General features: G+C 33.0%; 2 protein-coding genes and 4 non-coding genes across 6 annotated transcripts; all 6 read left to right on the forward strand.

The window, feature by feature from the left end:
- Window positions 1-6,758: 6,758 nt before the first annotated feature.
- Window positions 6,759-9,946, forward strand: LOC133871292 (cyclin-U4-1-like). Its single transcript, XM_062308702.1, has 2 exons — window positions 6,759-7,176; window positions 9,421-9,946. Exons 1-2 carry the CDS (start codon window positions 6,842-6,844, stop codon window positions 9,689-9,691), a joined length of 606 nt encoding a protein of 201 aa, XP_062164686.1. The 5' UTR covers window positions 6,759-6,841; the 3' UTR covers window positions 9,692-9,946.
- Window positions 9,947-13,864: 3,918 nt separating this feature from the next.
- LOC133872127 (small nucleolar RNA Z107/R87) lies at window positions 13,865-13,967 on the forward strand. Its single transcript, XR_009900971.1, has one exon. It is a non-coding gene; the product is annotated as a small nucleolar RNA Z107/R87 (small nucleolar RNA).
- Window positions 13,968-14,130: 163 nt separating this feature from the next.
- On the forward strand, window positions 14,131-14,232 carry LOC133872087 (small nucleolar RNA R30/Z108). The gene has a single exon (XR_009900936.1). It is a non-coding gene; the product is annotated as a small nucleolar RNA R30/Z108 (small nucleolar RNA).
- A 126-nt stretch (window positions 14,233-14,358) lies between these two features.
- Window positions 14,359-14,449, forward strand: LOC133872136 (small nucleolar RNA snoR31). Its single transcript, XR_009900979.1, has one exon. It is a non-coding gene; the product is annotated as a small nucleolar RNA snoR31 (small nucleolar RNA).
- A 202-nt stretch (window positions 14,450-14,651) lies between these two features.
- Window positions 14,652-14,746, forward strand: LOC133872126 (small nucleolar RNA snoR31/Z110/Z27). The gene has a single exon (XR_009900970.1). It is a non-coding gene; the product is annotated as a small nucleolar RNA snoR31/Z110/Z27 (small nucleolar RNA).
- A 7,924-nt stretch (window positions 14,747-22,670) lies between these two features.
- Window positions 22,671-23,328, forward strand: LOC133871072 (putative glycine-rich cell wall structural protein 1). The gene has a single exon (XM_062308426.1). The coding sequence runs from the start codon at window positions 22,722-22,724 to the stop codon at window positions 23,178-23,180; it is 459 nt and encodes a 152-aa protein (XP_062164410.1). The 5' UTR covers window positions 22,671-22,721; the 3' UTR covers window positions 23,181-23,328.
- The last annotated feature ends 3,162 nt before the right edge of the window (window positions 23,329-26,490 follow it).

Below are 26,490 nucleotides of genomic sequence, written 5' to 3' on the forward strand. Positions count from 1 at the left end.
GAAAATGTGAAAAGACAATTATACTTTCACTGTTACACTAAATTGAGAGAATTATCTCTACTTACTTGAAATGGAGAAGATCCAAATTCGGGCAAATTACCCTCCTCACCTGCCCAAATTTTTTAATACACCATACATATAAACTATCTTGCCCACCCGTAGACAACAATTGCCTTATGTGAATAATTAAAACTACTTGAGGAGTGATTGGTGCACAACAATTATGCAACTGTTATGCATCACACTAGAGACATGAGATAGGTCCCACGTGGGACTCATATGGTGGAACCCCACCACATGGGACTCATCCATGTCTCTAAGACCTTACACAACTGTTGTGTGAAAGTCATTTTCTTACTTTCTTCTTTTTCTTTTTTTCTTTTTTTTTTTTTTTTTTTAATATAAAAGTAAAAGAAAACTTGCCTAGCCTACTAATGCTAAAGTGAGTTTTATGTAAAATAAAAAGAAAATCTGCCTTGCTAACGTTACGTGAGAGTATAAAAGGTACTCTAAATTGTCAAAAGTAAATTGTTTTGCTGCTTAGCCTATCTATGTCAGGATAAAAAAAAAAGAAAAGGAAAAGGCTGCCGCAGAGCCATACCTAAAGGCGCTACAATTCTTCACAAAAAATCGATTACAACACCCAATTAGTGATATACCACTACATTTCATTTTTCTTAGCATACAATAATTTTTTTTGAATTATCCATCTATTGTCTCTTACCAAATAGTTATTGTGCTCTCAATTTTGAAGTTTCATAAAATCTCCAATAAAAAAAAACATTGTTGTTTTACTGCAAATTGTTTTTTTATTTCTTACAAATTTTCACATGACACATACATAATAAATTTTTTTATATAGATTTATTTTTAAATTTACTATCAAGTAATAAATTATTTATATCAACTATATTTTTTTAATTTTGTTTCTTGTAAGCTAAAAATTTTGAGTCCGTCACTGTCAATGATAAGCCAATAAATTGACGTGGATACGATCTTGAAATTGCCATAATTCCAATAATCCAATTATTTTTATGTTGGAATTAATATGCCGGCGTGGTCAAGGTGGCCGGAGGACCATAAACGTGCATGCATTGCCAGCACGTTAAGAAATATTCTTTATCTTTTTTTTTCTTTTTTTTTTGGTAAGTTGAAATATTCTTTATCTTTATTAATGTAGTAAACTTCTTCGATCTATTCTTCCTGGAGAGCATGCACTTGAAATTGATGGGATACACATACGTATAGCCGTATAGGTATGGCTGGCCTTGTCTTGTCTACAAGAAACCATGAAAATACTGCAATAATTAGTTTGGTGGTTAGCCAAATTAACAAAACCAACTAACTCTTTGAGTGTCCAATGCACCACCTATCCATAATCAAATCCCATACTTTAATCCTAATGATTGGCATCAAATCTTTTTTATATTTATATTTTTGACGAAAATGGATTAAGAATTGAGTATTCAATTCCTTAGAAAGACATACATTGCTTGCTTATGTTTCTTTTCTTTTCTTTTTTCTTTCTAGTATAGTTTATATATATATATATATATATATTTATATATATAATGCGTATCTATGGTTACACGTGTCGTCCATCAAGAAGTCTTTTGATAATGGTGATAAAATTTATTATACTTTTTGATACTTTATCTTGCCGGATTAGGATTCACTACAATTTCATAAAAATTGTAAATTTTAAAATTATGTGAATTTAGATGATCATTCCTTGCATCGAATCGCTTAAAAAATGCTACATATTTCTTACAAACTGCTGGTTTATAGATAATTTACTACAACTAAATTAGTTTGTATAAAATTTGTGTTCTATTAAAATGTGGCATGTTAACGAGGCAACAAAAAAAAAAATCATGCCAAAATGTTTTTTTCTTTATTTTTAAAGAGACTTATTCTTTAATAAACCAATTCGGCTCAACTAGAAACACTGCTTAATTATTAGGAGTAGTGATTCGGATCCCAATAATTTGTTGTTCGAATTGCTTATAATTTAAATAGCAAATGGGAAAAAACTTTTATATGATCCATTCACCCGAGTGAGTGAGCGGGCTGCCTAAGATTGAAGCCAAAGCTACCTTTGCATTTACAGGTTTGGTTTTTCCATAATTATCATAACCCTATATATCTAAACAACAATTTTTTATTTTTTTATTTTTTGTAAATTATATATCTAACCGACAATTGAATCCAAAACAACGTGACTTCCTTATATATAACGTGTTATCATTCATATAATAATAAATAAATAAAAGGGAGAGAGAGAAAAGAATATGCGAGGAATATTTCATTTTGTATTGATTTGTAGGTGTATATATAGTATGATCTTATTTATAAGACAAAATAAATTAAAACAACAACACACTGTACTGTACAGTACAGTACAGTACAGACCGTATAGTTTTGTCAAACCATGCTTATTAGTCCCCTATATAAGGAAAGTACATTAACGACCATGTTAATTTGAACTTAATTTTTTTTTTTTTTTTTTTTCAAGTACATCAAACAAAGAAAGACTAAAATCAAATAGAAGAGGAGGGGATCCTTCCGGCTATTGATGGAGAGGGAAGGGACCGGGGAGGAGACTTGGGAAAGCAGTGAAAAAAAAAAAAAAAAAAATCTATTACAGTTCAAAGTGTCGCATTGTGGGTGTAAAATTGCACTTCTGATCATTTTACAGGCTCGGGGCTTCTCAGAAAAAAAGAAGTCAAAACCATTTGATATGGGTTGTTTCAAATTGAATTGGGACGCTGCTATCTGTTCTTTGGCGAAGAAGATGGGAGTAGGGGCGGTGCTACGGGATGAACATGGGGCTGTAGTTGCTGCCGTTGCGTCTGCCATCCCTTGTATTCGAGACCCTTCTGTGGTTGAGGCAACAGTTCTGAAGAAAGCGGTGTTATTTTGCAGGGAGATAGGTTGCCAACGAGTGGTATTTGAGGGGGATTCCATGCAGGTGAAGCAAGCAGTGTGCTACGATCAAGCTTGAAATAGATATGCTCAGCTAATAGTAGATGTGCGCACCATGTTGCACGAGTTTCCGTTTTATAAGGTCCAATATGTAAGCAGAGATGCTAATAAGGTTGCACACGGATGGGCAAAGCTTGCCGTTAATCGGGTTTGTGATTATGTGTGGATGGATGAATGCCCTTCACCATTCCAACACTTTGTAAGTGGCGATTATGGTGTTTCTAATAGTTGAATGATATTCTACTTTAAAATTAAATTAAATTAAAAAAAAAAAAAAAAAAAAAGAGTAGAGATTGTTGCAAGGACATCTGAGATGGTCAGCTTGAGCAAAGAATGAGCCTCTCTCCAAATTCCTCAAACCATGTTCTTTTGGAAAACGTATGAAAAACTATTTTTATATTTTTTGGGGATAATGTTCCTTTCTTTTGAATATTATCTAAAAAATAGCTTTCAAAAAGCCACCCATTTGGCAGCATTTTTTTTTTTTTTTTTTCTATTGAAAAAATGACTCGTATAATTACTGAGCCGAAAAGGCTTTTTAAAATAGAAAAGGGTATTCCATATATGTTAAAACCTTTTTAAAGAAAACTGTTATAAACTTATTATTTCAAGGAACAAGCTGTCACCCCAGCAAATGCCACTTCGTATTAAAGTGTTTTTTTTTTAAGCAAACATTTTAAATCAGTTATGACAAGGAACAAGCTGCCAGCTCAGCAAATACTGGTTCCCAATTGGAGGTTACAATGTTACATAAACGAAATGTAAACCGGCAGGAATTACCGATAGAAAACTTCAGTAATTTTGTTGTTATTCGAGCAGTAAATGCGAGACAGTTAATATGGAGTCTACCTACTTAAGTAAATTTTGGACCGTTTGTTTAATTGTTTAGATATAGATCATAAAAATTTATATATTTATTCTCTGAATTGCTAACAATTTAATTAACAAATTGTTAAAATTTCGGATCCATAAATTACTGATTAATTACACTAGACGTTATAGAGAACCAATAAATAAATAAATCATAAGCACATAGATGTGTATCGTAATGGGTCATATTAAATCACTGAAAGCAGCTGGCAAGTGCGATGATTAAAATCCATATCAACTGCAAAGAGCCAACCAATTCCTAATGAAAATTTCACTTGGCAGCTTTACTTCTTTGAAAATAATAATAATAATAATAAATTATTAAGGAGTGCTCTTAAGGCTTTGTCTAATGAGTATGTTGAATCTCCTTTTTCACAGCATTTAATGCATTATTTCCAAAAGAACGTTAATCTTTTCTCACCGTTATCAATGAAAAACAATAAATCCATGATGAATTTTCGATCCAAAAAAAAAATTATCTAGAGTTTCTAGAGTAAACCATTAATATATATATATATATTTTTTTAATTTGAATTTATACAAATAAACCTAAATCGATTTATACAAGAAAACGTAAATTGATCTAGATTAAAAAATATAAAACAATAATATAAAATATATTCTAACATTTGGAAAAGTACAATTCATATTTCTAATGCATTACCCATGTGATCCTGCTTTTTTGGGTTGGATATTTGCTAGCTAGCTTGAGTTCAAAAATAATTTAATCATAATGTTTTTTTAAAAAGTATTTAATCATTATGTTGAATAATCTTATTGATGTTCAATTTATCCATACTCCAGTTCATGTACTCTCACACGCAAGTATATATAATATGTGTAGTATTAATTAGTTTTCGTGTGACAAGTTCTATACTCAACATTTAGCCAATTGTTGCTGTCCACAGTGAAAGCCTTACTTTGAGCATCCTAATTTGAGATATAAAAATAAGAGAAATGAGACATTTGGAATGAGAACTTGAGAAGAGACTAGATCTAGTTGCTTGACTTGCTCTATTTTGTGCCCTAAAATGAGGGATTGAAATCTCCGTAAATTTGGGTAGCACATTGTGTGAGAATTCATATGAAACTCATTTGTCCCAATAAATTTTGGATTGCTCGACCACTTATTCAAGCATGTGAGTCTCATGTGAACTCTCTCGCATATGCTGTCCGAGCAAAAAATGACTTGAGATCCTCATCCTAAGGCCAAGGAAGAAGGGAGGGGGGGAAAAAATCTAAAAAAATAAAAAATAAAAATTTAATCTATTGGCCACTACAAAAAAAACTTTCTGGTTGTTGGCTTCTAGTCATAAAAGCTTTTGGCTAAGTCCCTGCCTAAGGCTAAAAGAAAGGCACTTATAATCATTGATGGTGACACAATATTGTTTTTGACAATCCTAATATTCTTCTCCTATATATCACATACTTTTTTATTTTAGAAGTTAAGTCATTACCACATTAATCCCTTCTCCAACTTTAGTAGCTTACCAATCTATTCTTCAAGACAAAACTTCTCATAATGGGTTCACTCTTCCATCTAGTGTCCAAGAGGGGGAAACTATAATGGAAAAAATAAATTAAAAAAAAAAAAACCCTAATCCAGCAAAAAGATCCCACCCCAATTTTTGTTTAATTATGACAACCCCTTCGTTTCATTCATTGACGGGCACGTGTGACCCACGTCTTTGATTTTAGGTCTTGGTGGGTGGCGCCCGGTGCTCCATGGTGGTTGTCTGTTGCGGGGAGGTCGCTAGAGTCAGCGCGTGTTCTCCACTCGCCGTCGTCGGTGGCAAAACACTCCCTGTTTTTTGGCCTAATCTTGATTTTTAGTTTTTCTGTTTGTATTTGTGTTTAATGTTTCTTGTATTTCTTGTTGTCAAAGTCTGTCTATGGGTTTTACAGATATTACAGTTATGTTTTTAGGGCTTGTTTGCTCGGATCAGCACTCTCTTATTTAGTAGTGGAGCTTAATGTCTGAGAAGAATTCAAAATGCCAAATATTGTAATATTTGTATATTTGTAAGCAGCACTAAGTCAATTTATCTGGCTTAATATGTAGAGTGTTTTGTACTTCTACCTACTGTAATGTACATGCCTTCGAGCCTTTTTCTAGGAATACAAAAGAAATATTTGCTTCGTTCAAAAAAAAAAAAAAAAAAGAAGTAAATAAAAATTTAAAAATGTTAAAAGGAACAAAACAAAGAAAAAATATATATATTTTTTCGAGTGAGAAAGGAAATGAATTGCACGTTACTCAATATCGTTAACGCCCAAGATCGCACTGATCAATGCCCAAGACCCAACTCTTGCTTTTCTGTCATCTATTGCTATTTGCTACATCCAGCTTGTACAAACATATCTTCCGTTACAGTGTTTCTTCTTCTCTCTCATGTCATATGTCTTTTTTAAATGCAAAATTAAATTAAATTGACTCCGTTTCTCTTCAAGGATCGCATCCCCTCACAACTACCAACTACCAACTTCCCAAATTGCTGGTTAAAAAGATAAATAACATAAATATAATTTAGAACTAGCAATATTTACACTAACTTTGAATTCATCATGAAATTAACCGGTATTATTTTAGGGATATATCTCACTTAATTAAATAAATAAGGTTATGATTAACTTATATAATTTTACAATGTCTAGACATGACCATATATATATACTCGGCACGCAAGATAAGGACTTGTAACTTTTGATACAATCTGTAAACTTGACACGAATTCAATACAAAAAATTAACAAATTATAATTAATAGGTATGATCAATTTAATTAAATAAATTATATTAAGATTAACCTATATAATTTTATATGTTTTTATTGGAAGAGAATATAGAATAGTAACCCTTTAACGCACGTAATGCAGTACAAAAGGAAGTAAACAAGTTGTGTCCCATAACTAAGCATAAGACCTACAGTAGCTTACATTAACCAACGACCTCCAACAGCGACACAGAGAAATTGAGGTCGACAACAATGGCTGAGCTTGAGAGGCCTGAGGTGATGTCCAAGGTCATAACCTTCCTGTCCTCTCTTTTCCAGCGCGTGGCAGAGTCCAACGACGTCGCATGCCAATTCGAGACGCAGAAGATCTCCGTCTTCCACGGCCTCTCCAGGCCCACCATCTCCATCCAGGGCTACCTCGAAAGGATCTTCAAGTACGCCAATTGTAGCCCGTCTTGCTTCATCGTTGCCTACGTTTATCTCGACCGATTCACGCAGCGGCAGCCCTCGCTGCCCGTCAATTCTTTCAATGTTCATCGCTTGCTCATTACCAGTGTATTGGTCTCTGCAAAGTTCATGGATGACATGTAAGTTCTCCTCAAACTTTCCTTCTTTATGATCTTTGAGGTACTTAATTGATTTTCAATGATTTTTTCTTCTTTTTGGGGGGGTTTCCTGGTTGATCAAGTGGGACTTAATTCGCGTAACTGAAGTTTAATGGTCTCTTGATTAGCCAACAGTTTTAATGGTCTCTCTCTTTCTCTCTTTCTCACTATCTCTATAATATTAGCGGAATTTCAGTCGTAAATTGAAAGAGTTATCGCCTTTCCAGAGATTGGATCTTTTCTTCTTCTTCTTCTTGTGCAACCTGGGTTTCTTTTTCTTTCTCACGACGAGATGAATCTTCCCATCTTCTTTTTCTGGAATTTCTGGGTAATGCATTTGGATTTTTCTGCTCCAAATTCATGGAAATTTCCCTGGGGATTCCTTCAGTACTCCACTCCGCCCCACCCACGCGCGCGCAGAGTGATAGAGATTGCGATCTCAGTATTTTAGTAATAATATTATCTTGATAGAGAATGTGTGTTCGTTCCATTACTTCATAGTTCATGGTATTGGTTGAATTTTATGCTGACAAAATACGGACGAAAAAATCAATTCAATAATTTCTAATATATTCATGATATTTTAATAATAGTTAATTAACTTAGTGAAAATTCTAAAATGTGCAAATTAGGCGCATAATAGCACCACGGTTTGGAAACCACCACCGCCAAGAAAAGAAGACAGCCAATGTTACCTGTCTTTTACCAGACAGCCCACCTGAGATGTGGTCTTGCTGTCTCTGTGTGATAGGGCAGCTCTGAGAATTCCAGAGTTTTGTTAAAAGAAAAATGCAAGCAATGACAGCCTATTCCAGGCCATGCATTCTGTCCACTTTGGCTGTGTTTGAACTTATGAATTTTTTTTTTTTTTTTTTTTTTTTTTGGATAATTGCACCGTGGGTCCCTATGATATGCCATAATTATTTTTCACTCCCTATAATTTAATAAGTTTATGGGAGGTCCCTGTAGTATGCAATAATTACGTTTTACTCCCTGAATTGATTTTCCGTCCACCATTTTGACGAAATCTGTTAGCCCTACACGTCAGCGCCACGTGTCGCCAATAAGATGGCGACACGTGTCCATGTTAATAAAAAAATAAATAAAAATACTTATTTTTTAAAAAAAATTCAAATTCAAAAAAAAAAAAACAAAACAAAACAAAAAGATGGCGACACGTGGCGCTGACGTGGCATTTAACGGAATCTGTTAAAAAGTTTAACAGAATTTGACACCAGGGATCGATTTGTAATTATTGCATACTACATGGATCTCCCATGAACTTTTTAAACCATAGGGAGTGAAAAATAATTATGGCATACCATAGGGACCAACGGTGCAATTATCCCTTCTTCTTTTTTTGGGGTATTTATAATATATTGGCATATAAAACAACTTACTTTTTAGCACCAAAGCATGGTGAAGATTTGCAGCCACTTTTTTATTTTAGCTAAAAATCAATTTTTTAATTACCCATTTTTCAAAGAAATTATCCAGATTTTTTTTAAAAAAAAAACTTTAGCTATCCACTTTTACTATTATATTTAAATATTATTTCTCAGTGGTTTTTATTATTCTTCAAGACGAGAAAAAATATTAGAGATTAAAAAAATATGTTGTGTTTACATTTTGTGAGCACCAGAGTAGCTGACCAAATGTTTCTTCAAATTGATGAGCCAAATACAATTCATTTTAGTCTAATTTTAGCATCCGACTAACCAAAATAATATTTGGCCACCAAATGAGAATGCTATTAAATATTCATACAAGATCCTCTGGTTTTTTTATTTTTATTTTAAAAGCTAACATGTTTGATTGTATAATTTGTATTCTTCGCATACTTTCACTTCAAGTAAATATAAATAAGGAAGATATTTTAAAACCCTCTTTTGTTTTATCCGATTTTACCTTTTAGACTCCAGTTTTTAATTTGATAAATTAAGACTTCAGTTTACAAAGATTTTAAATCTAAGAATATCGTCTATTATCTTTCTCAACTAAATAACAAAAATTATATAAAATACAATTGTCATTCTTATTAAATAATTTAAATTTTCAAAAAAATAAATAAATAAAATTGAAAATTGGGTTTGAAAAGTAAAATCATATAAAAACTCAGGAAAATTCTGAAATATTTTCTCAAATAAATAAATAAATAATTTCATTGAAAAAACACATGATTCTCAATCATTTATTTCTGATATTATTTGTCTTTCTTTGGTTCAGGAATTACAACAATGCTTACTATGCTAAAGTTGGAGGAATCAGCACCACAGAAATGAACCTTCTTGAGGTGGACTTCTTATTTGGTTTGGGCTTCCAATTAAATGTGACACCCACAACCTTTTATACCTACTGTTCTTACCTCCAAAGAGAAATGCTGCTCAAATCCCCTCCACATTTCGTGGAACTTCCTCTAAATTTGGGAAGACCTCTAAAGTTCCATTGCTGCTTCAATGAAGATGATTCCACCCATCATAAGCAACTAGCTGTTTAGGCACTTTTGCCCACTATTTTGTGTCTTAAACTTGTAGGATTTTGGTATTACTTATTTGGACTTAGCCGGCCTGCAACTTAATTTGTAAGAAATTTCTATTTAGTTTGCAACCAGGGAGTCAAACTTTCCCGTTTGATTTCTTAGGCCCATTTGTCCATGGTCTCATTGTATAAACTCAAGCTCGCTTTGCCTGAGTTCCTACATATTCCCACTGTACTTGATTCTGTTTAATGATATCGATTTCTTTTTTGGTTATGGATTTTCACTTAGGCTGCGTTTGGAAACTGTAATTTCATAGATAAAAAGTGTCATTTTAAACTAAATCATAAAAAATAAATCATTTAGAATTGCGTTTTTAAAAAATTACGATTTTAAAACATAAAACATCTGTCATGAGTGCTTTTTAAAAGACAATTTTTAAGACCAGCTACGATTTTGTCCAACGTGCTTAACTACGTTTTAAAATCGTAGGTATATTTTATGGTGCGTTTGGTTCGTAATATTATTCAATATTCGAACCGGGTTTTTATTCAAAAACCCATATCCGGATCCAAGTTGAATAAAACCCATGGGTCACTTGAATAAAGTTTGAATAGTTTGAATAAACCCATCATATATTTATTATTATTATTCTTTACCATACCAATCATTATACACAACTTTTCATACAATCCAATCATTTCCAATCATTTTATACTATTATAAAAGGATCCAGCTTCTATGCGGTACTAAAAAGTACCGCATATCTGCTGTGAAATATTATACGGCTGAGATGCAAACTAATGAATTTAAAGCAAACTCCGTGACTTCTCTGTTACATGGTTTTCTCTCCCAAACTCTCATTCCTCTTCTTCTTCTTTTTCCTCACAGCTTCTCTTAAACAATTTACCCAGTAATATAGTTCATGCATTTCCCGATGATCATAGCCCAACCCACTCCACCCAAATAAACTCCAACTTCGTCCTCGTTGCCCTCCTCCAGTCCCACTACACTGAGCTCGCCGAGCTCGACCATCGAGAAGGCCACCTTGTTGCAAACCTGCACGCTGTCAGCCGTCTAGATGGGGTGATCCAAGGAATCGAACAGTTCATAATCCCCGAGTCTGTACAGCAAGACTTCAACAATCGCCGGAGCCTCTGGGAAATCTCGGCCGTCAAACTAGTCGGAGCCGTGGAAATCGACCCCATAACGAACAGGTTGAGGAAACCGACACTGCTGAGGAAACTCGGTTCGGCGCCGGTTCTCCCAATATACTACGCGATGGCACCGGGTCCGTCCTTTATTCCGGCACCAGCACTGGGACCCGACGAGCCTCACCACCACTTCAACGGTATGAGGCAATTCAACGATACGCTTCAATTGCCGCAGCATGTGGTGGCTCAGGAGGCAGATGGGTCAGTGAAGTTCGGGCAAGGCGAGGGGTCAGCGTACTTGTTCCATCCCGATATTTACATGGACGGAGAAGCTGGGCTGGGTTTGAGAGAAGCTCTGAGGAAGAAGAAGAGGCGGAAGAGGAAGAAGAGTTTAGGAGAGAAAACCATATAACAGAGAAGTTACAGAGTTTGCTTTAAATTCATTAGTTTGCATCTCAGCCGTATAATATTTCACAGCAGATATGCGGTACTTTTTAGTACCGCATAGAAGCCGGATCCATTATAAAACACTTTTTTAAAACTTATCATATATTTTTTATTATTATTTTTTACCATACCAATCATTATACACAACTTTTCATACAATCCAATCATTTCCAATCACTTTATACTATTATAAAACACTTTTTTCCAATTTTTCAAATTCAACACCCAAACACATATTCAAAAGAATCTAAAATTATATTCAACATCCAAACACATTTTCATTGCCTTAAAATCCGTGATCAGATTCAAAATATTATTCATATTCGAAATATTCGATACCCAAACGCACCATTAAAATCACAAAGTCAAACTCATCCTTATTTATTTGTTTGCCAGAATGCTGGTCTACGTACCCTAATTGACGGCACTTACAGTCTGGCTAACATGATCGAGCTTAGATTTTCTTGTGAATTTTCTGGTGACGCGCGCACTGCTGGTGGCGCTGGGACATCAACGCCTCAACGGTGCCAGCCAGGCAAAGGCTGGATGACAACCTTGAATTTGTGGAGGGCAATAGCGACAAACTCATAATTTATAAAGACAAAATAAATTGGAAGAAAAAGTAAATGAAAGGAGTCAAAGGACTGCCTAATAATCTCGTTTACGGAAAATCAGAAGACAAGGAGCTACGACAATTAATTCCACATTGACAACTAAATTCTCAAACGATTAAAGCATTGATTTTTTATTTCACACTAATTTTCTTTTTTCTTTTTTCTTTTTCTTTTTTATTTTTTATTTTTTTGTCACTTGCCTGGATAATCCAAACATGCATGGGAGAAGATAAAAGAATGAAATTATTTTCATGAAGGATGAGGGAGGTGTACTTTTAAACTTATTATTATTGTTGTATTAGTTATAAAAATGAAGATATGTGCTCCAGAAAATAAGTAGTCATTTCATTTTTATTTAAAAATAGTACAACATAAATTTGTTGTTTATATTTATTATGTATGAAGAATATTTTATAAGCCACCGTTTACATAAAACCACGTATTATCATGATTTTGTAGAATACTTATGTAAGAGTGAATTTAATGTTCTTGTATTTGTATTTAAGTTTTTTAAAATTAATAAATGTAAAATCAATTCATATGATTAGTTTGGATCCAACTTGTATGCGATAGTATAAACTACCGCATACATGCTGTTGCCAAAAACAATATCGTTTTGACAATAAATATTACATTAAGTTTATTTCTCTCACTTGACAATAAATGTGCAATAAATGGTCACTAAATTTTCATACGGTTAATTTGATTCTTGCAACCCTTTTTCTTTATATTTGAGATAAATATTTTTTAGTGATATTAAAAAATAAAAAGTGGAAATTGTTCGTGTAATAAATTTTTAAGTTTTAAAAATTGATAATGTGATATAAAAAGTGAAAAATGAGTTGATTTTTTTGGAGAGCCAACCTAGGTTTTTTTCGGGAGAAGTGAATAAATAAATTAAAAAGAAAAAAAAAAAAAAAAAAAAGAGGAGAGGATAGAGTTGGCAAACGGAACCTAAGTCAGCTCTAAAAAAATCAACTTTAAAACATTCTATTTTTTTTTTTTACTTTTTATATCATATCAATAATTTTTAAAACTTAAAAAGTTTATCTCTAAAAAAATTTATCTCAAATATAAAGAAAAAGGGTTGTAAGAATCAAATCAACCGTATGAAAATTTATTGAACATTTATTGCAAAGGGAGAGAAATCAACTTACTGTAATATTTATTGTCAAAACAACGTTATTTTTTGCAACAACATGTATACTGTAGTTTATACTATCGCATACAAGCCGGATCGATTAGTTTCAATTATAAATCGTTTCTTATGGCATAAAAAATAATTCAAAGGTCCTAGAAATATGATAAAATAATAATTTAGTCCCCGTAGTCAAATTCTGCCAATACTTGACTTATTCGTTAGTGTGCCACATCAGCATCAATAGAATGATGACACGTGTCACTTTTAATTTTAAAAAAATACTAATATACTATAAATATAAATATAAAAAACCAAAAAACTTAAAAAAATAATTTTTTTAAAAAATAAAAAAGGAAAATAATCCATGAGTCATCTTTTCCACACAGGCTAGTCCAATAACCTCAATAGGACCAAACATTCTTTATACAGCAATCCGCCATCACTTTTGATAAAAGGCTTAATTAAGGTCCAATGGCCTCCTTTTTCAGTTTTTTGAAAGGTTTTTGTAATTAACCTTGAAATGCCTTTACAAAATGCTCGGCCCAGTGACTCTTTCTTTCAATGGATCAATATTCGGCCCGAATAGTGATAATTAGGGTTTCCTACCCCAAAACCCTAACTCAACCCACTATAAATTCAGAGTTCGTGAGAGCTTCTTTACCACCACAGGCACCCGCACAATTCGTTATCGTCTAGGGTTTCTTTCTATTCCCATTTTTTCTTATTGGGTCCTGTAAATTCTTCTTCTTATTGTTTGTTAATTTTATGTTTTGTTGTGTCTCTCTTTGTGTGTGTCCTTGCTTCTTTTTTTTTGTTTATGGGTAGAAGAGGATAGAAAGATCGCAGTGATGACCCCAAGAAATTCAAGCTCAACAGACCGGAATGCAGGCTTCTCATATGGAGAACTTTGCGTGTCGACAACCCCGCTGAACTGAGCGATCTCTCACTCTCTCTATTCCTTTTTCTATTGATTTTTCAAAAATCTAAAATTCATAGATGGCCAATTTCATTTTTTATTTAGTTCTTTTTTGGTAATAATGGCCTCCTGCATTTTCTCGGCAACCAAACAGATTATTTTGTTTGAGTTTATGTTGTGGGAAATTTGAAGGTTACGATGAGGATTCTAAGCTCCCTCTTCTGATTTTAAGTTTGAAGAGCGATAGCTGGCAGAATCGAACCTATGACTTTAAAGCCACCACTGAGTAATCTTATTTTCCCACTTCAAATACTCTCGGCAGTTCGCTATGGTATTCTAGTATGGCGTACTTTTTTCAAATGTGTCTATTTGGGTTTTGATATTTATTTAGTTCTTTCTTATTTACTTATTAATTGTAGATTGGGATGAGGCACAATATTATAATCCAACACTTGATCTGAGATATTCATTGTCGAGTGATGCTAAATAGTATGCTTCTGAATCTTCTTATGTATTTTTCAGGTTTTCGTTTCAATATTCTTGTTTTTTTCATTCAATTTTGGGTCTGCCTTAATCAGAGTGAAAGTGTTATTCATACAAGGATTTCACCTTTACCCAGCAGTTGAGGGTCTGCTGCACACACAAAGATTGGACCTGTTATACTAATTGCAATTGTTCCTTAATCGTTGCAAGTGTGTGTCAACTTTGAATCATCATGTGATGAATTTGGAAAATCTTAGGACACCTTCCTACACAGTGTTCTTTAGCTGTGAATGAGAATAACATTTCCATTCTGATGATGATTTTATTTTATTTCCTTCATGTTTGGACTGAGATGGGTTGGTTGTTGTTTGTTAAGTTTCAATGTTATTGGTAAGAATGCCCTTAAGAATGCCCTTATTGGTGGCTGGCTTGTGAAACTTCAGCTTCAAACCATTAAAGCATACTCTTTAAAATATTAGCTAAAAAATTCTCATTTTATTATTTCAAAATATCAAACACTCAAAATATTTCTTTATTTTAACAAAATTTTCCTTTTTTTATTAGTTGAAACACCAATCTCTCTCTGTTGTTTCTTCCCCTCAGTTTCCTCTCTCCTAGCCTCACCCATCTGAAACACTCAGCAGCTCATCAACTTCAAATCGACTCACTCATCAACTTCAAATCGACTCTCCTAGACCCATATACCCCGCAGCTATTTCTTCTTCTTCCACTCTCTTGTCTAAATTCAATTCAATAACCAAATTACAAGTCTCCCACCCACTTGTATGACGAATAAAATGAGTAAACTGGAATTCAATCACCAAATTACCAGACTTGGACAATTATTTCGATTGATTTGTGAGGAAAGCACTGAATAAAGAGCAAGATTGAGGGGCAACGTATAGCTGGAGGGATGAGAGAGGAAGAAATGAATATAAAAGTAACTAAAATGAAGTTGAGAGGTAGAGAGTAGAAATCTGACAAGAGCTAGAATAGAGAAGCTTGATAAATTAGTGTATTTGAGACTTTTTCCTAAATTTTGTAAAAGGACTTAAAATAAAGAGCTTAATTCGATTTGGTTTGTGATTTTAAAATGTAGGGTTTAGAAAAAAAGTTTTAAAAAAATGTAGTTAATTGTTTGATAAAATTGCAATTTAATTTTTAAAATTATGCGTTTTTAAAAAAACATTATCTTACCTTTGATTGGAAAAGCAGATTTTCTATGATTTGAATCTGGTTTTTTAAATTGTAATTTTTAAAATCGCAATTTTCAAACGATTTAAATTTCACAATTTAGTTTAAATTTGTTTTTATTATCTATGAGATTACAATTTTAAACTCACCATAAAAATGCTATAGGAGGGGTTGATAAAAGATAAGCTAGTTGTAATATGGAATAGGATCCTCTCTATTTCAAGGATGAGATGGAGATGGAGATGGAGATGGAGATGGAGATGGAGATGAAGATTTGTTTTTTAAAACAGTTGAATTGGCACAATCATTTCCAGCTGATAGGGTCGTTTGCCTCACATTTATCAAGTTTCTCCACCTCCACCGCTACATGCCATTTTATTTCATTTATTTCACATTTCTCGAAAGAAAATCACCACCGCTAAAACTTGTAACAAAAAAATATTTATTTAATCAATGTGGTTTGGGTATTAAAAGCACTTAAAATGTATAATAAATAAATAAATTTAAAAAAATAATAATAATATTTTTACTCATCCAATGGATGGTCTTAGAAAGGTTGCAATATTTTTCTACTCTTTCCTTGTAGGTCATGTTTTTGATAAGCCCATAAATAAAATCAAGAGGAAGCTCCAAGCAAACATATCAAGGCCAGTAATTACTTTAATTGAAAAAGAACAAGTACACGAGATAGTAATTAGTTCCTTACATAGTAGTAGTACATGGATCTAACTCAATTTCTGTACAAAATCTAGATGATTCAAAGGAATAAAAGAGAAAAAATATGAGATCTTCAAAATTGATTGCATGGATGTCACAAACTATAAACCTATCTGTTAGTCCCTGGATCTCTCGGAGCGTTCTCAGGCTTAGGGATGTCTTTGAAATCTAGCAAATTCAATTCATTTTAGCATTCTAAGAGAATTCCAACAACACCAAAACCAAAATAGCTATTTTGGTGAGCAGTAATTTAGTGAAAATATACAAAAATTACTCCCAACAGCAAAAAAATGGTGAGTGAACCGTACTCACAAACAATAGTGAGTATTATTCCTTCACCAAATCATTAAATAAAACTATAAAAATTTAATCATTTCTCTCTCTCTCTCTCTCTCTTTTTCACGCACAGCTCTATTTCATTCTACAACGTTTTAGGCTAAAAGTTTTTTTTTTTTTTTCTTAAACTACAATATTTCCACACTTTAAGCATCCAGTGCCATACAAATTTATTGTTCACATATTCCAACAGGTTGTGAAATTGAATGGGCATGTTTGGGTAGCATTTTATTTACTTTTTATTTTTTAAAAACATGTTTGGGTAAGTTTTTTAAATTCAAATTCAACTCAAGTTTCTACAAACTTTTTTCAATTTTGTATCGAGTTCTTTAAACCATCAAAACAAAATTTTTTAGTATTCACAATTTTAAATATAGTAAAAAATAATAGAATACAATACAAAATTTTAAAAATATAACAATTAGAATAAGACAAATATTCAAAAAAAGATTAAATAGAAAAAAAATAAAGAAATCTGATATATATATATATATATAATTTAAATATAATAGTGATAGTGAATAGTTAAAATAGTGAGCTTATTGGGGGGTGCATTAAAAAGTGGCTCACAAAAATAAAGAAAAATAGTTTTTAATTATTTTGACTAGTAAAATTTGGTGAGTCTACTATGAATGTTCTGAGCTTGTTAGTAACTCTGTTGTAGTAGAATTAGAGAGATGTGACAAGAAGCAAGAAAACGATAGGGTTACCGAGGGTTTGATTTTCTCCATGGCAGCAAGTCCTTTTGCTATTTTCTTAAACGTACCGCATATCTTTCGTGAGGGATAAAATCTAATTCTATTTAACCTAAGAAAATGTCATTAGAGCATCCTAGTGAACTCTCTATTCTTTGCTAAAATCTAGCTAAAAAATTCACTTTTTTAGTTTAACTAGCAACTTTACAAAAGCATTACACAATAAACTTTCTAAATCTTACTCTATTCTATTTAAATATAAGTTTTATTCTAACTTTATTCTTTTTTTATTCTCAAAATCACCCTACAAACCAAGAAAGAGTGAGACAATGAGAGAGAGTGAGAAAATAAATATAAAAATGTATGAAAATGAAATAGAGAGGGAGATTGATTCTCCAAATATGGAGTACAAATCTAAAAAGTATTATAATAGAGAATGAAAAGAGAGCTTGATAAATGATGGATTTTGTGAATTAGTTAAAATTTAGCTAAATATTACCTTTGGAGAGCTCAATGGGATGCTCTTACTTAGGTCCTCTCTTTTGTGAGTTCTTTTTTTTATTTTTTCTTTTCTATGCTCTCTTCTTAAGTTTGTGAGTTCTGTATTTCTCTCTCCCTCTCCCTCTCTCTTTTTCTCTTTCTCTCTGTTTTTTCTCTTCCTCTTTCTTCAAGAACTCACTCAATCAAACTCTCTTTTGTGAGTATTTTTTTATTTCTATACTCTCTTTCTTGAGTTTGTGAGTTCTGTATTTCTCTCTCCCCCTACCACTCTATTTTTTTTTTCTTCCTCTTTCGTTAAGAACTCGCTCAGTCAAACTCTATTTCATGAGTGTCGACGGGGCGATTAGATGTGACTTTTCTTCTTTGGGGAGACTATAGTAGTATCTACATCTTAATAGGAGGGGCCTAAACGATATGCAAAGTAAGAAATCACAGACACTCCTTCTAACCAAGATAAACTGTAGCCTAACATAGCCCTACCAAGACATGGAGATTTTCGTTGCAAAAGTCAAACCCATTTTTTAATGTTTTACCAAACTACATATAAACTAGCCTTTGAGCCCATCGAACCATTACTGCCCCTTCATGGTCGCTTGAACTTTGAACTTTTTGATTTGACATTGATATGATGGTCACATGAAATGCATCAACTGTTTATGTCCATCAATTGGGTCCAATCTGTATGATTGGAATTTGGAAGAGCAGAATTTTCAGATATTTAAACCAAAAGCAAAAGTAACTGACATTAGTGCACATGGGTTAGGCCAGATATGTGATGGGATCCAATTCTAGCGGGCCCAAAGTGAGCTACTAAGCACATTGGCTTGGACTATATGTGCACATGAGCTCTGAAAATGGATGAAACGCGGATTGCCCATTGCCACCATGGGTGCTGGGGGCCCAACATGAGCTTTAGCATGTGGCTTTGGGGTTGACATTTTGTCCTAGATTCCATACAATCTCTCTATATGGGTGTGTGGACGTTTATATAAAATAAAGAAAAAATTGTACCATTGGTTCATATGATTTGTCTAAATTACAAGTCACTCCTTGTCGTATTAAAATTAATTCAGAAATTACGGTGGTTGACCTAATTTACAAATCGCTCATTGGAGTTAAATTTCGTTAAAATTTTTTACAGATTTCGTTAAGCGCCACGCCAGCACCAATAAAATAGCGACACATGTCACCCTTAATTAAAAAATATAAATATATTAAAATATAAATAAATAAAACTTAAAAATTTATTTAAAAAACAAAAATGGGAAAGGAAAGGGGTGGCTAGGCAACCCCCGGCCAAAATGGGGTTGGCGCGCAGCCACCCCTTTCCTTTTCCCAATTTTTTTTTTTTTTAAAAAAAATAATAATTTTTTTGAATTGTATTTATTATTATTTTTAATATATTTTATTTTTATTTTTTTATTAAAAGTGAAACGTGTCATCATCATATTGGTGCTGACGTAGTGCATAACAAAATCTGTTAAAAATTTTAAAGAAATTTGACTCTATATAATGATTTGTAAATTAGGCCAACCACATGAATTTCTGGATTAATCTTGATATGACAGAAAGTGATTTGTAATTTAGTCAACTACAGGGACCAATGATGTAATTTTTCCTAAAATAAAAGCAAACGAAAATAATTCAGCACTGTTAGGCAAACTACTCAAACTTTTTTTCAAAAAAAAAAAAAAAATCAACTTTAAAACATTCATACTTTTTTCGTTCTCTTTTTTTTAATTCAATCATGCCTTCCTTTCATAAATGTGGACAATAAGCTTCTCCTCCTTATAGACTTGTTCGTCCATCAAGAATAGTGCTTCATTAGCTAGCTTGTGAGCTACTCCATTCGCCTCCCTTTTGACATATTTAACACTCCAGACCTGCAAAATATTCAATATAATTCAATTGTCTTCAATCAATCGACCATATCTGCACCAATTATTTCCTTTCTTTGTTAGAGCATGCACAACTTGGATAGCGTCAACTTCTAGTGCAACTTGTTAAATGTTGATGTCCCGACTCAATCCTTTGCAAAAATTGTGCCCCTTAATGCCCTGTAGCTTATGCAACAGTTGGATTTGCAATGTGTAATCTAGGGGCTAGTAAAGTCGTCAATATCTCTCCCTCACGGTCTCTCACCATCACTCCAATACCCATCTTTCCTCCACCCTTATCCATTGTTGCATCCCAATTGATCTTCACCTGACCTATTGACGGCACTATCCATTTGTGAATAGGAGATGTACCACCCTCAGTATAATTATGAGGCCTAGCATAGGCTTTTTTTAAATTCTCAATAGACTCTAAGACATTCTTGACAATACGAGAAGGATGGGTAAAAACCCTCCCAAATAAAAAACCGACTAAAAAACATGCTTTTTGACTTTTCTTTATATGAAATTTAGAACTTCTTTACTTTTTATATTACATCAATCACGTGTTATTACAATTCAAACAAAAATTTCACTACAAAATTCTTTACCAAACATAAACTTCATATTTGCAAACATAATTCTGGATCACTTCTCAAATACTATGTTTATTTTCTAACAAAAAAAATATCTAATAGAGTACTATTAAGAAAAGAGACATTCAAAAGAAGAACAAATGACTAAAAAAAAAATAAGAATGATTATATTGTAAAATAACTATTTCAAGATTATTCAAGAATAGATAGAAAGAATTGAGAATTTAGTTAATAGAATCCAATATTTTTCATAAAACCATCGAGAAACAAAGAAAAAATTGGAAAAAGAAAGAAAGAGACGTGTTTGTGTAAGCTATTCTCTTCCATATTTTTTTTTTACAAATTTATCATTAAATTTGTATAACTCACAAATGATATTATAAATTTAATTATAAATTTACACATCTTTTTTACAAAGATGAACAAAAAATACACAAAATAATGTAACAAAAAACTCTTACCAGCGGATCAAAATCAACAATTTTATTTATCCAAGAATGAAAAGGGTGAAAGAAAGTATATATTGGATTTGTGGTCCTTTTTAGCAAGAAAATATTGGATATTTTGTTGTGCGAGTGCGAACACATCCATCCATCTGCACCGTGCAATTCCCACTAGAAAATAAGATCACGAAAAGGCTGCGCAACGTGTCAGGATCAGGTCCCTCCCCTCAAGGACCAGGCCATGTGGCAGCCAAACTTATTCTCAGCAACAACTGCACAGCACATATATATAATAATATATAATATATAATATATATATATATATTATATCATACCCGCCGATAAAACAAAACAAAAACCGGAAAGTCGTTTTGTAAAAAAGAACGGTCAGGAACAATATACTATTTATTTGGTTGGCGTGCTTACGTCGCCACGTGTCCTATGTGGCATGGCATTGCCGGTGAAAGCTACCACCAAAAGAAGTTATCCAACTTCCTGATGATGCATCTCATCTAACGGGATTTGGATCCCGTCCACTAGTTAAGCTAGTGTTATTTTAGAGATGAAATTCCTATAAAAATATGAAAAGATATTTTTGTTTTTCAAATAAAATTGAATATTCTCCGATTCATTTGAATTAAAAAGGATCCGTGTCCTAAGAATTGGCCCTACATGCTTGCTCAGTTCCTCAATCGATTGTCAGAAAATCCAACCAAAACAAATGAAGGCTCATTTGCGATTGAGTTCTATCAATCTCTCTCGATTGCGAATGTAGAATTTTGATTAGCAGTTGGAGTTTTTCGCTTTGGTGGTCAAGACTCGGTCAACAAAATCGATTGATGTGAGGACTGGTTTGCTATTTATTAAGTAAAGGATACTGGCAGTGATTTGACAAGACCTACTCTATAAAAGAGATCTTTGGACCATACATTTTTAGGATTTCAAGATACGAACACGATAAACACAGTAATTTATTGTACTTGAGTATGATCAAACTACTATGAGCATATTTGATTTGACAACTGAATCACCTAATTTAGGTACGGGAATAGCAGGGCATGGCCAGCATGGTCACCATTACTGTTGAGATTTTAAAAGGTCAAATTACAATTTTCTTAACCATTTAATTGCGTTTTAAAAAATAACCTTTTAAAATTGAATTTAAAATTACTATTTTTAAATCTCACTTGTTAAAATTACAAACCTAAACGAGGAAACTTACTTCCTCTTATCAAGATTCTTCCTCGTTTCCTTTCCCTTCCACCTTGTAAAGGTTTTCTTATCCGACGAGAATAGAACCCATTACAGAGAAATACAAACGGCAAAGAAACCCATCTCAAGAATAGAACTCAACAAATTGCAAATCAAAAGTCCCATTCTTCTTCGTTTACAAAGAAATTGTAAATTCATCGCTCAAACGAACAATGCACAACTTTCGTCTATAAAAGAAAGAGAGAGAGAGCACAAAAGACAACGAAAAAGACGAAGAATGAATGAAAGAAAGAGAGCAAAGCGACAAACCTTCATAGATAAAAATCTTATAGAGAAGGAAAAAAAAAAACTCTTATAGTGTGACACTGTTCACGAACGCATGACAAATATATTTTGCAATTTTCTTACATGATCCAATAGAGGGTTTCTTGGGAAAAAATGTAAAAAAATAAGGATTGGGATGCATGCACTAAATTGAAGTTATCAGTTATATTTAGTTGAGGCGGTGGTGCAAGTATGGCGTGTAGTAGTTATGGTGGGTAAAATCTTTACCGAGACGACACGTGCACCATTCGATAAAGTGACTCTCGCACGCGGGTGCCCTTATCTCTGATTCTCTATCAAAGACTAAAAGAGTCAAAACCCATTATAAATACCACTTTCAAGCACTAGCTACACTATAGTGCAAAACCTCACGAAAACTCACAACCCCAACTTTCTCTATCAAAATGATAATGCAGCCCAATATTTCCCATTTCGCTCTCTTCCTTCTCTTCTTGATCACTGCAACTTCCATAGCATCCGACACAGTCGGTAGTGGCGGCGGTGGAAGAAACGTTGAATCTCCCCAAATGTCTTCTGTGCCTAACAGCGCGGCAGGGACCCCAACGGGTGCTACTGGCTCCGGCCATGGCTCTAACTGGGACTACCGATGGGGGTGGGGGTCGGGTCCTGGAAGCGGATGGGGTTATGGTTCAGGGTCTGGCCGGTCTCCCAATGGGTTTGGAAAGGGCTTTGGCTATGGTTCAGGTTCTGGCTCTGGCTCTGGCTCGGGCTCGGGGTTTGGCTACGGCTCTGGGAGTGGTGGTGGTGCTCATGGTTCTGGAACTGGTTTTGGAAGTGGCGGCTCGGGTGGCTACGAGAATCACTCACCGCCTGAGCCCAGGGACAAAAGGAACCATGGCTGAATGCATGTACTGGCCGGTTAGGTGTTGCATGGCCTTTAGATATGTGATTACTTTACATTGTGTGTAAGCTGTGAGTTTGCTTTATAAGCCATATATAGTGGTGTGATTATGTTAATGTATTATGCAAGTTTAAATTGCAATTAAGCTACCCTCTCTCTCTCTCTCTCTCTTGAATATAATTTCCATGCTAGGGAAGTACTCTTAAATTTATTCATCCAAAAAAAAAAGTACTCTTAAATTAAGGGATATTATTCTAGGGCTTAATTTCAGTCATTAAGGAACGGTTAATTTTGAATTTCTAACACCTTAGGGGCTGGAAAAAAAAAATATATATTAATTATGGAAATAAGAAGATCGAAAACTCCGAGAGGAATGATTAAACGACCAAAGGTTGGGAAATTAAGCAAAAATTATATATATTGGGGATCATATGGACTTAATTCATATAAACATCATGTTTGTGAAATATAGAGCATGTTAATTTCAAGTTGATCACCACTTTTGACGGTCCTAATGCTTTGTACCCTTCCCTTAATCCCCAATTTGATTTTCTCATCATTTTTCACCTCACTTGTCAAGCAAATTACGACCTGATCACCATATATTATATAAGACCCAGAATCAAAAGGTGAGATTGAAGGGGATTTTTGGCTTATGCTTATGCGTTCTATATATACATATATTCATCTTAGAAGTGGCCTAAGAGCACTCAAAGTGATTTATGTAAATTTTTATCCAAAATGACTAACTAAAACCCACTTTTGCTAACTTTGAAAGATCTCATCTCTAGCAGCATAATCATTGCCCTATTCTCCATCATCACCAACACAGTATCATTGAAAAACCATCACAAGAAACCAAATAACAATCATGAATCACAGGATTTAAGAAGCAATGGTCATTTTTTAGAATTAAAGAAGCTATAAGCCAAATATCATTCCAAAAAAAAAAAATTTACTTGATGAAATAAACCAGCAGTACATTGGCTTTATATACATGAGATGAACCCCTCCCTTTTCCCTTACAGTACATTGTATTTTTTTTACTGCCCTTTTTTTCAAACTTTTTTTTTTTTTTAATACGAACATTTTTCTTACAGTCGTATTTTACCATGGTTGTTTCGTTAAAAAGGTCATTTTCTAACGCAATAATTTTTTAACTGTCATTTTTCTAACTGTCATTAAAGCATTAAAGTTCAATACTATTTTGCACCCTGCTATTGAAAGAATTATAATCCTTGAACTGTTTATACTGTAGTGACCAAGTTCGATTAAAATTAAGGGATAATTGAACCATTTGTCTTGTGATTGGCTTAAATTACAAATCACTCTCACTGGTACCAACATGAATTCAAAGATCTATGTTGCAAATCGATCTCTGTAGTCAAATTCCGTTAAAAAATTTGACAGATTCCGTTAAACGCCACGTAAGCGCCACATCAACGCCAATAAGATGGCGACATATGTCCATCTTAATAAAAAAATATAAATATATAAATAAATAAACCTTTTTTTTTACCAAAAAAAAAATAAAGTAATTATCGTTTCCCCCCATGAACTACCGGGTATTATCAACATGTCACCACGAATTGACATCTCAAGCAAAAGAGAGTATGCAACAACCATTTTTGTACCATTACCCCCTTCCGTTAGGGAATCTCATTAAATTGGATGAAATATTTGATTTTTAGACTTTAAATTTTGTTTAAAGACATAAATATCCACAAACAGTAATTTAATAATATATATATATAAATTTTTTTTTTTTCTGAAAAAGAAAAAAGGAAAAATGGTAGCAGCCCTCTCTTTTCCTTTTCCTTTTCTTATTATTTTTTTAATTTTTTGATTTTAAGGTATTATATGTAAATTTAAGACTTGATTTAGGATATTTGAATCTTTTCGCGAATATGACTAATGGAAGAGGAGTAAAGGTACAAAAATGGTAGTTGCATGCTTTCTTCTGGTCGAAGTATCAGTTCGTGGTGGCATGTTGACAATGATCGGTATTTCATGGAGGAAAAATGTAATTACCCAAAAAAAAGAAGTTATAATCAATTTTTTTTTTTTTTAAAAAAAAAAAAAGCAAAAAGAAGGAAAAATGGTAGCAGCCACCCCCTCTCTTTTCCTTTTCCTTTTTTTTAACTTATTATTTTTTTAATTTTTTAATCTTAAGGTATTATATGTAAATTTAAAACTTGATTTAAGATATTTAAGTTTTTTCACGAATTTGACTGACGGAAAAGTGGGTAAAGGTACAAAAATAATAGTTGCATGCTCTCTTCTAGTCGAGATGTCAGTTCATGATGGCATGTTGACAATGACCGATAATTCATGAGAAAAAAATGTAATTAAAAAAAAAAAAAAAAAAAAAAAAAAAAAAAAGAGGTTAAAATCGAAATTTTCTACTTGCTTAAAAAAATTTCGAAAGTGACATTTTTGTTTTGTTAAGCCGTTGCTTTTAGACCTCTCATAAAAAAATGCCGATGAATTCTCAAACCTGATATAGCAAACGGTCAGAACACCACTGCCATCTCGACCTAAAGTTGGCACATTGGCGTGCCCGCTTCTATAGTTCACAGGAATAGGATTCAGATTCTGTGTAGCAATACCTCTTATTTGGAACCGTCAAATCATGACAACAAATACAATTTGACAAAATAAAAATAAAAATATGAATAATTGATGATTTGATGGCTGAATCACCAATAACCAAAGCATTAGTTTGACCGCTCTTCAACCGCCCTTTCTTTTGCATTTAAAATCATCATATATTAGCTGTTCATTTAAAATAAACCGGAGATCGGATTAACATCTTTTTAAATTATTTGTCTGAATTTTAAAAAATTAGACTGCTGTATCACTTATTCGATTAAGTAAGTTATATAAATAATCTCTCACAATTACTTTTTTTAATTCTCTCTAATTCAAGCAAGTAATTTGAAAGAATTCTAATCCCAAAATGTCAAGTACAATACCTTTTTTTTTTTTTTTTTGAACAAAATAGTATATGTTATTATTAATACTATAAACAGCCCAAAGGCTTACAACTTAAAAGTAAGAGACAAGACCCCCCAACTCTCTAAGTCAGAAGGATCTGACTTAGTAAAACAGCTGCCTAAACAAAAATACAAACTTTATAAAGACACTTGAGCCTCTCTGACAATAATGCACATTCTCTAAAAAAAGAGGCAGATTTAGTACTTAGTCAACAAATAGTCCCATAAAATTTGAACCAAACACAAGCAGGCTGAGACTGGAGAAATAAAAGAAAAACACAAAAAACACAGGCAAAAAACAGCCAAAACAAATTG

Source organism: Alnus glutinosa, chromosome 6 (genome assembly GCF_958979055.1).
Source record: "Alnus glutinosa chromosome 6, dhAlnGlut1.1, whole genome shotgun sequence".
In the NCBI taxonomy this organism is placed as follows: domain Eukaryota; kingdom Viridiplantae; phylum Streptophyta; class Magnoliopsida; order Fagales; family Betulaceae; genus Alnus; species Alnus glutinosa.

Bases quoted from the DNA above. Each gene is read 5' to 3' on its own strand.
- LOC133871292 (XM_062308702.1), top strand. From the start codon at position 6,842: ATGGCTGAGCTTGAGAGGCCTGAGGTGATGTCCAAGGTCATAACCTTC. The intron at 7,177-9,420 runs GTAAGTTCTCCT...TCTTTGGTTCAG, and splicing joins GCAAAGTTCATGGATGACAT to GAATTACAACAATGCTTACT.
- LOC133871072 (XM_062308426.1), top strand. From the start codon at position 22,722: ATGATAATGCAGCCCAATATTTCCCATTTCGCTCTCTTCCTTCTCTTC.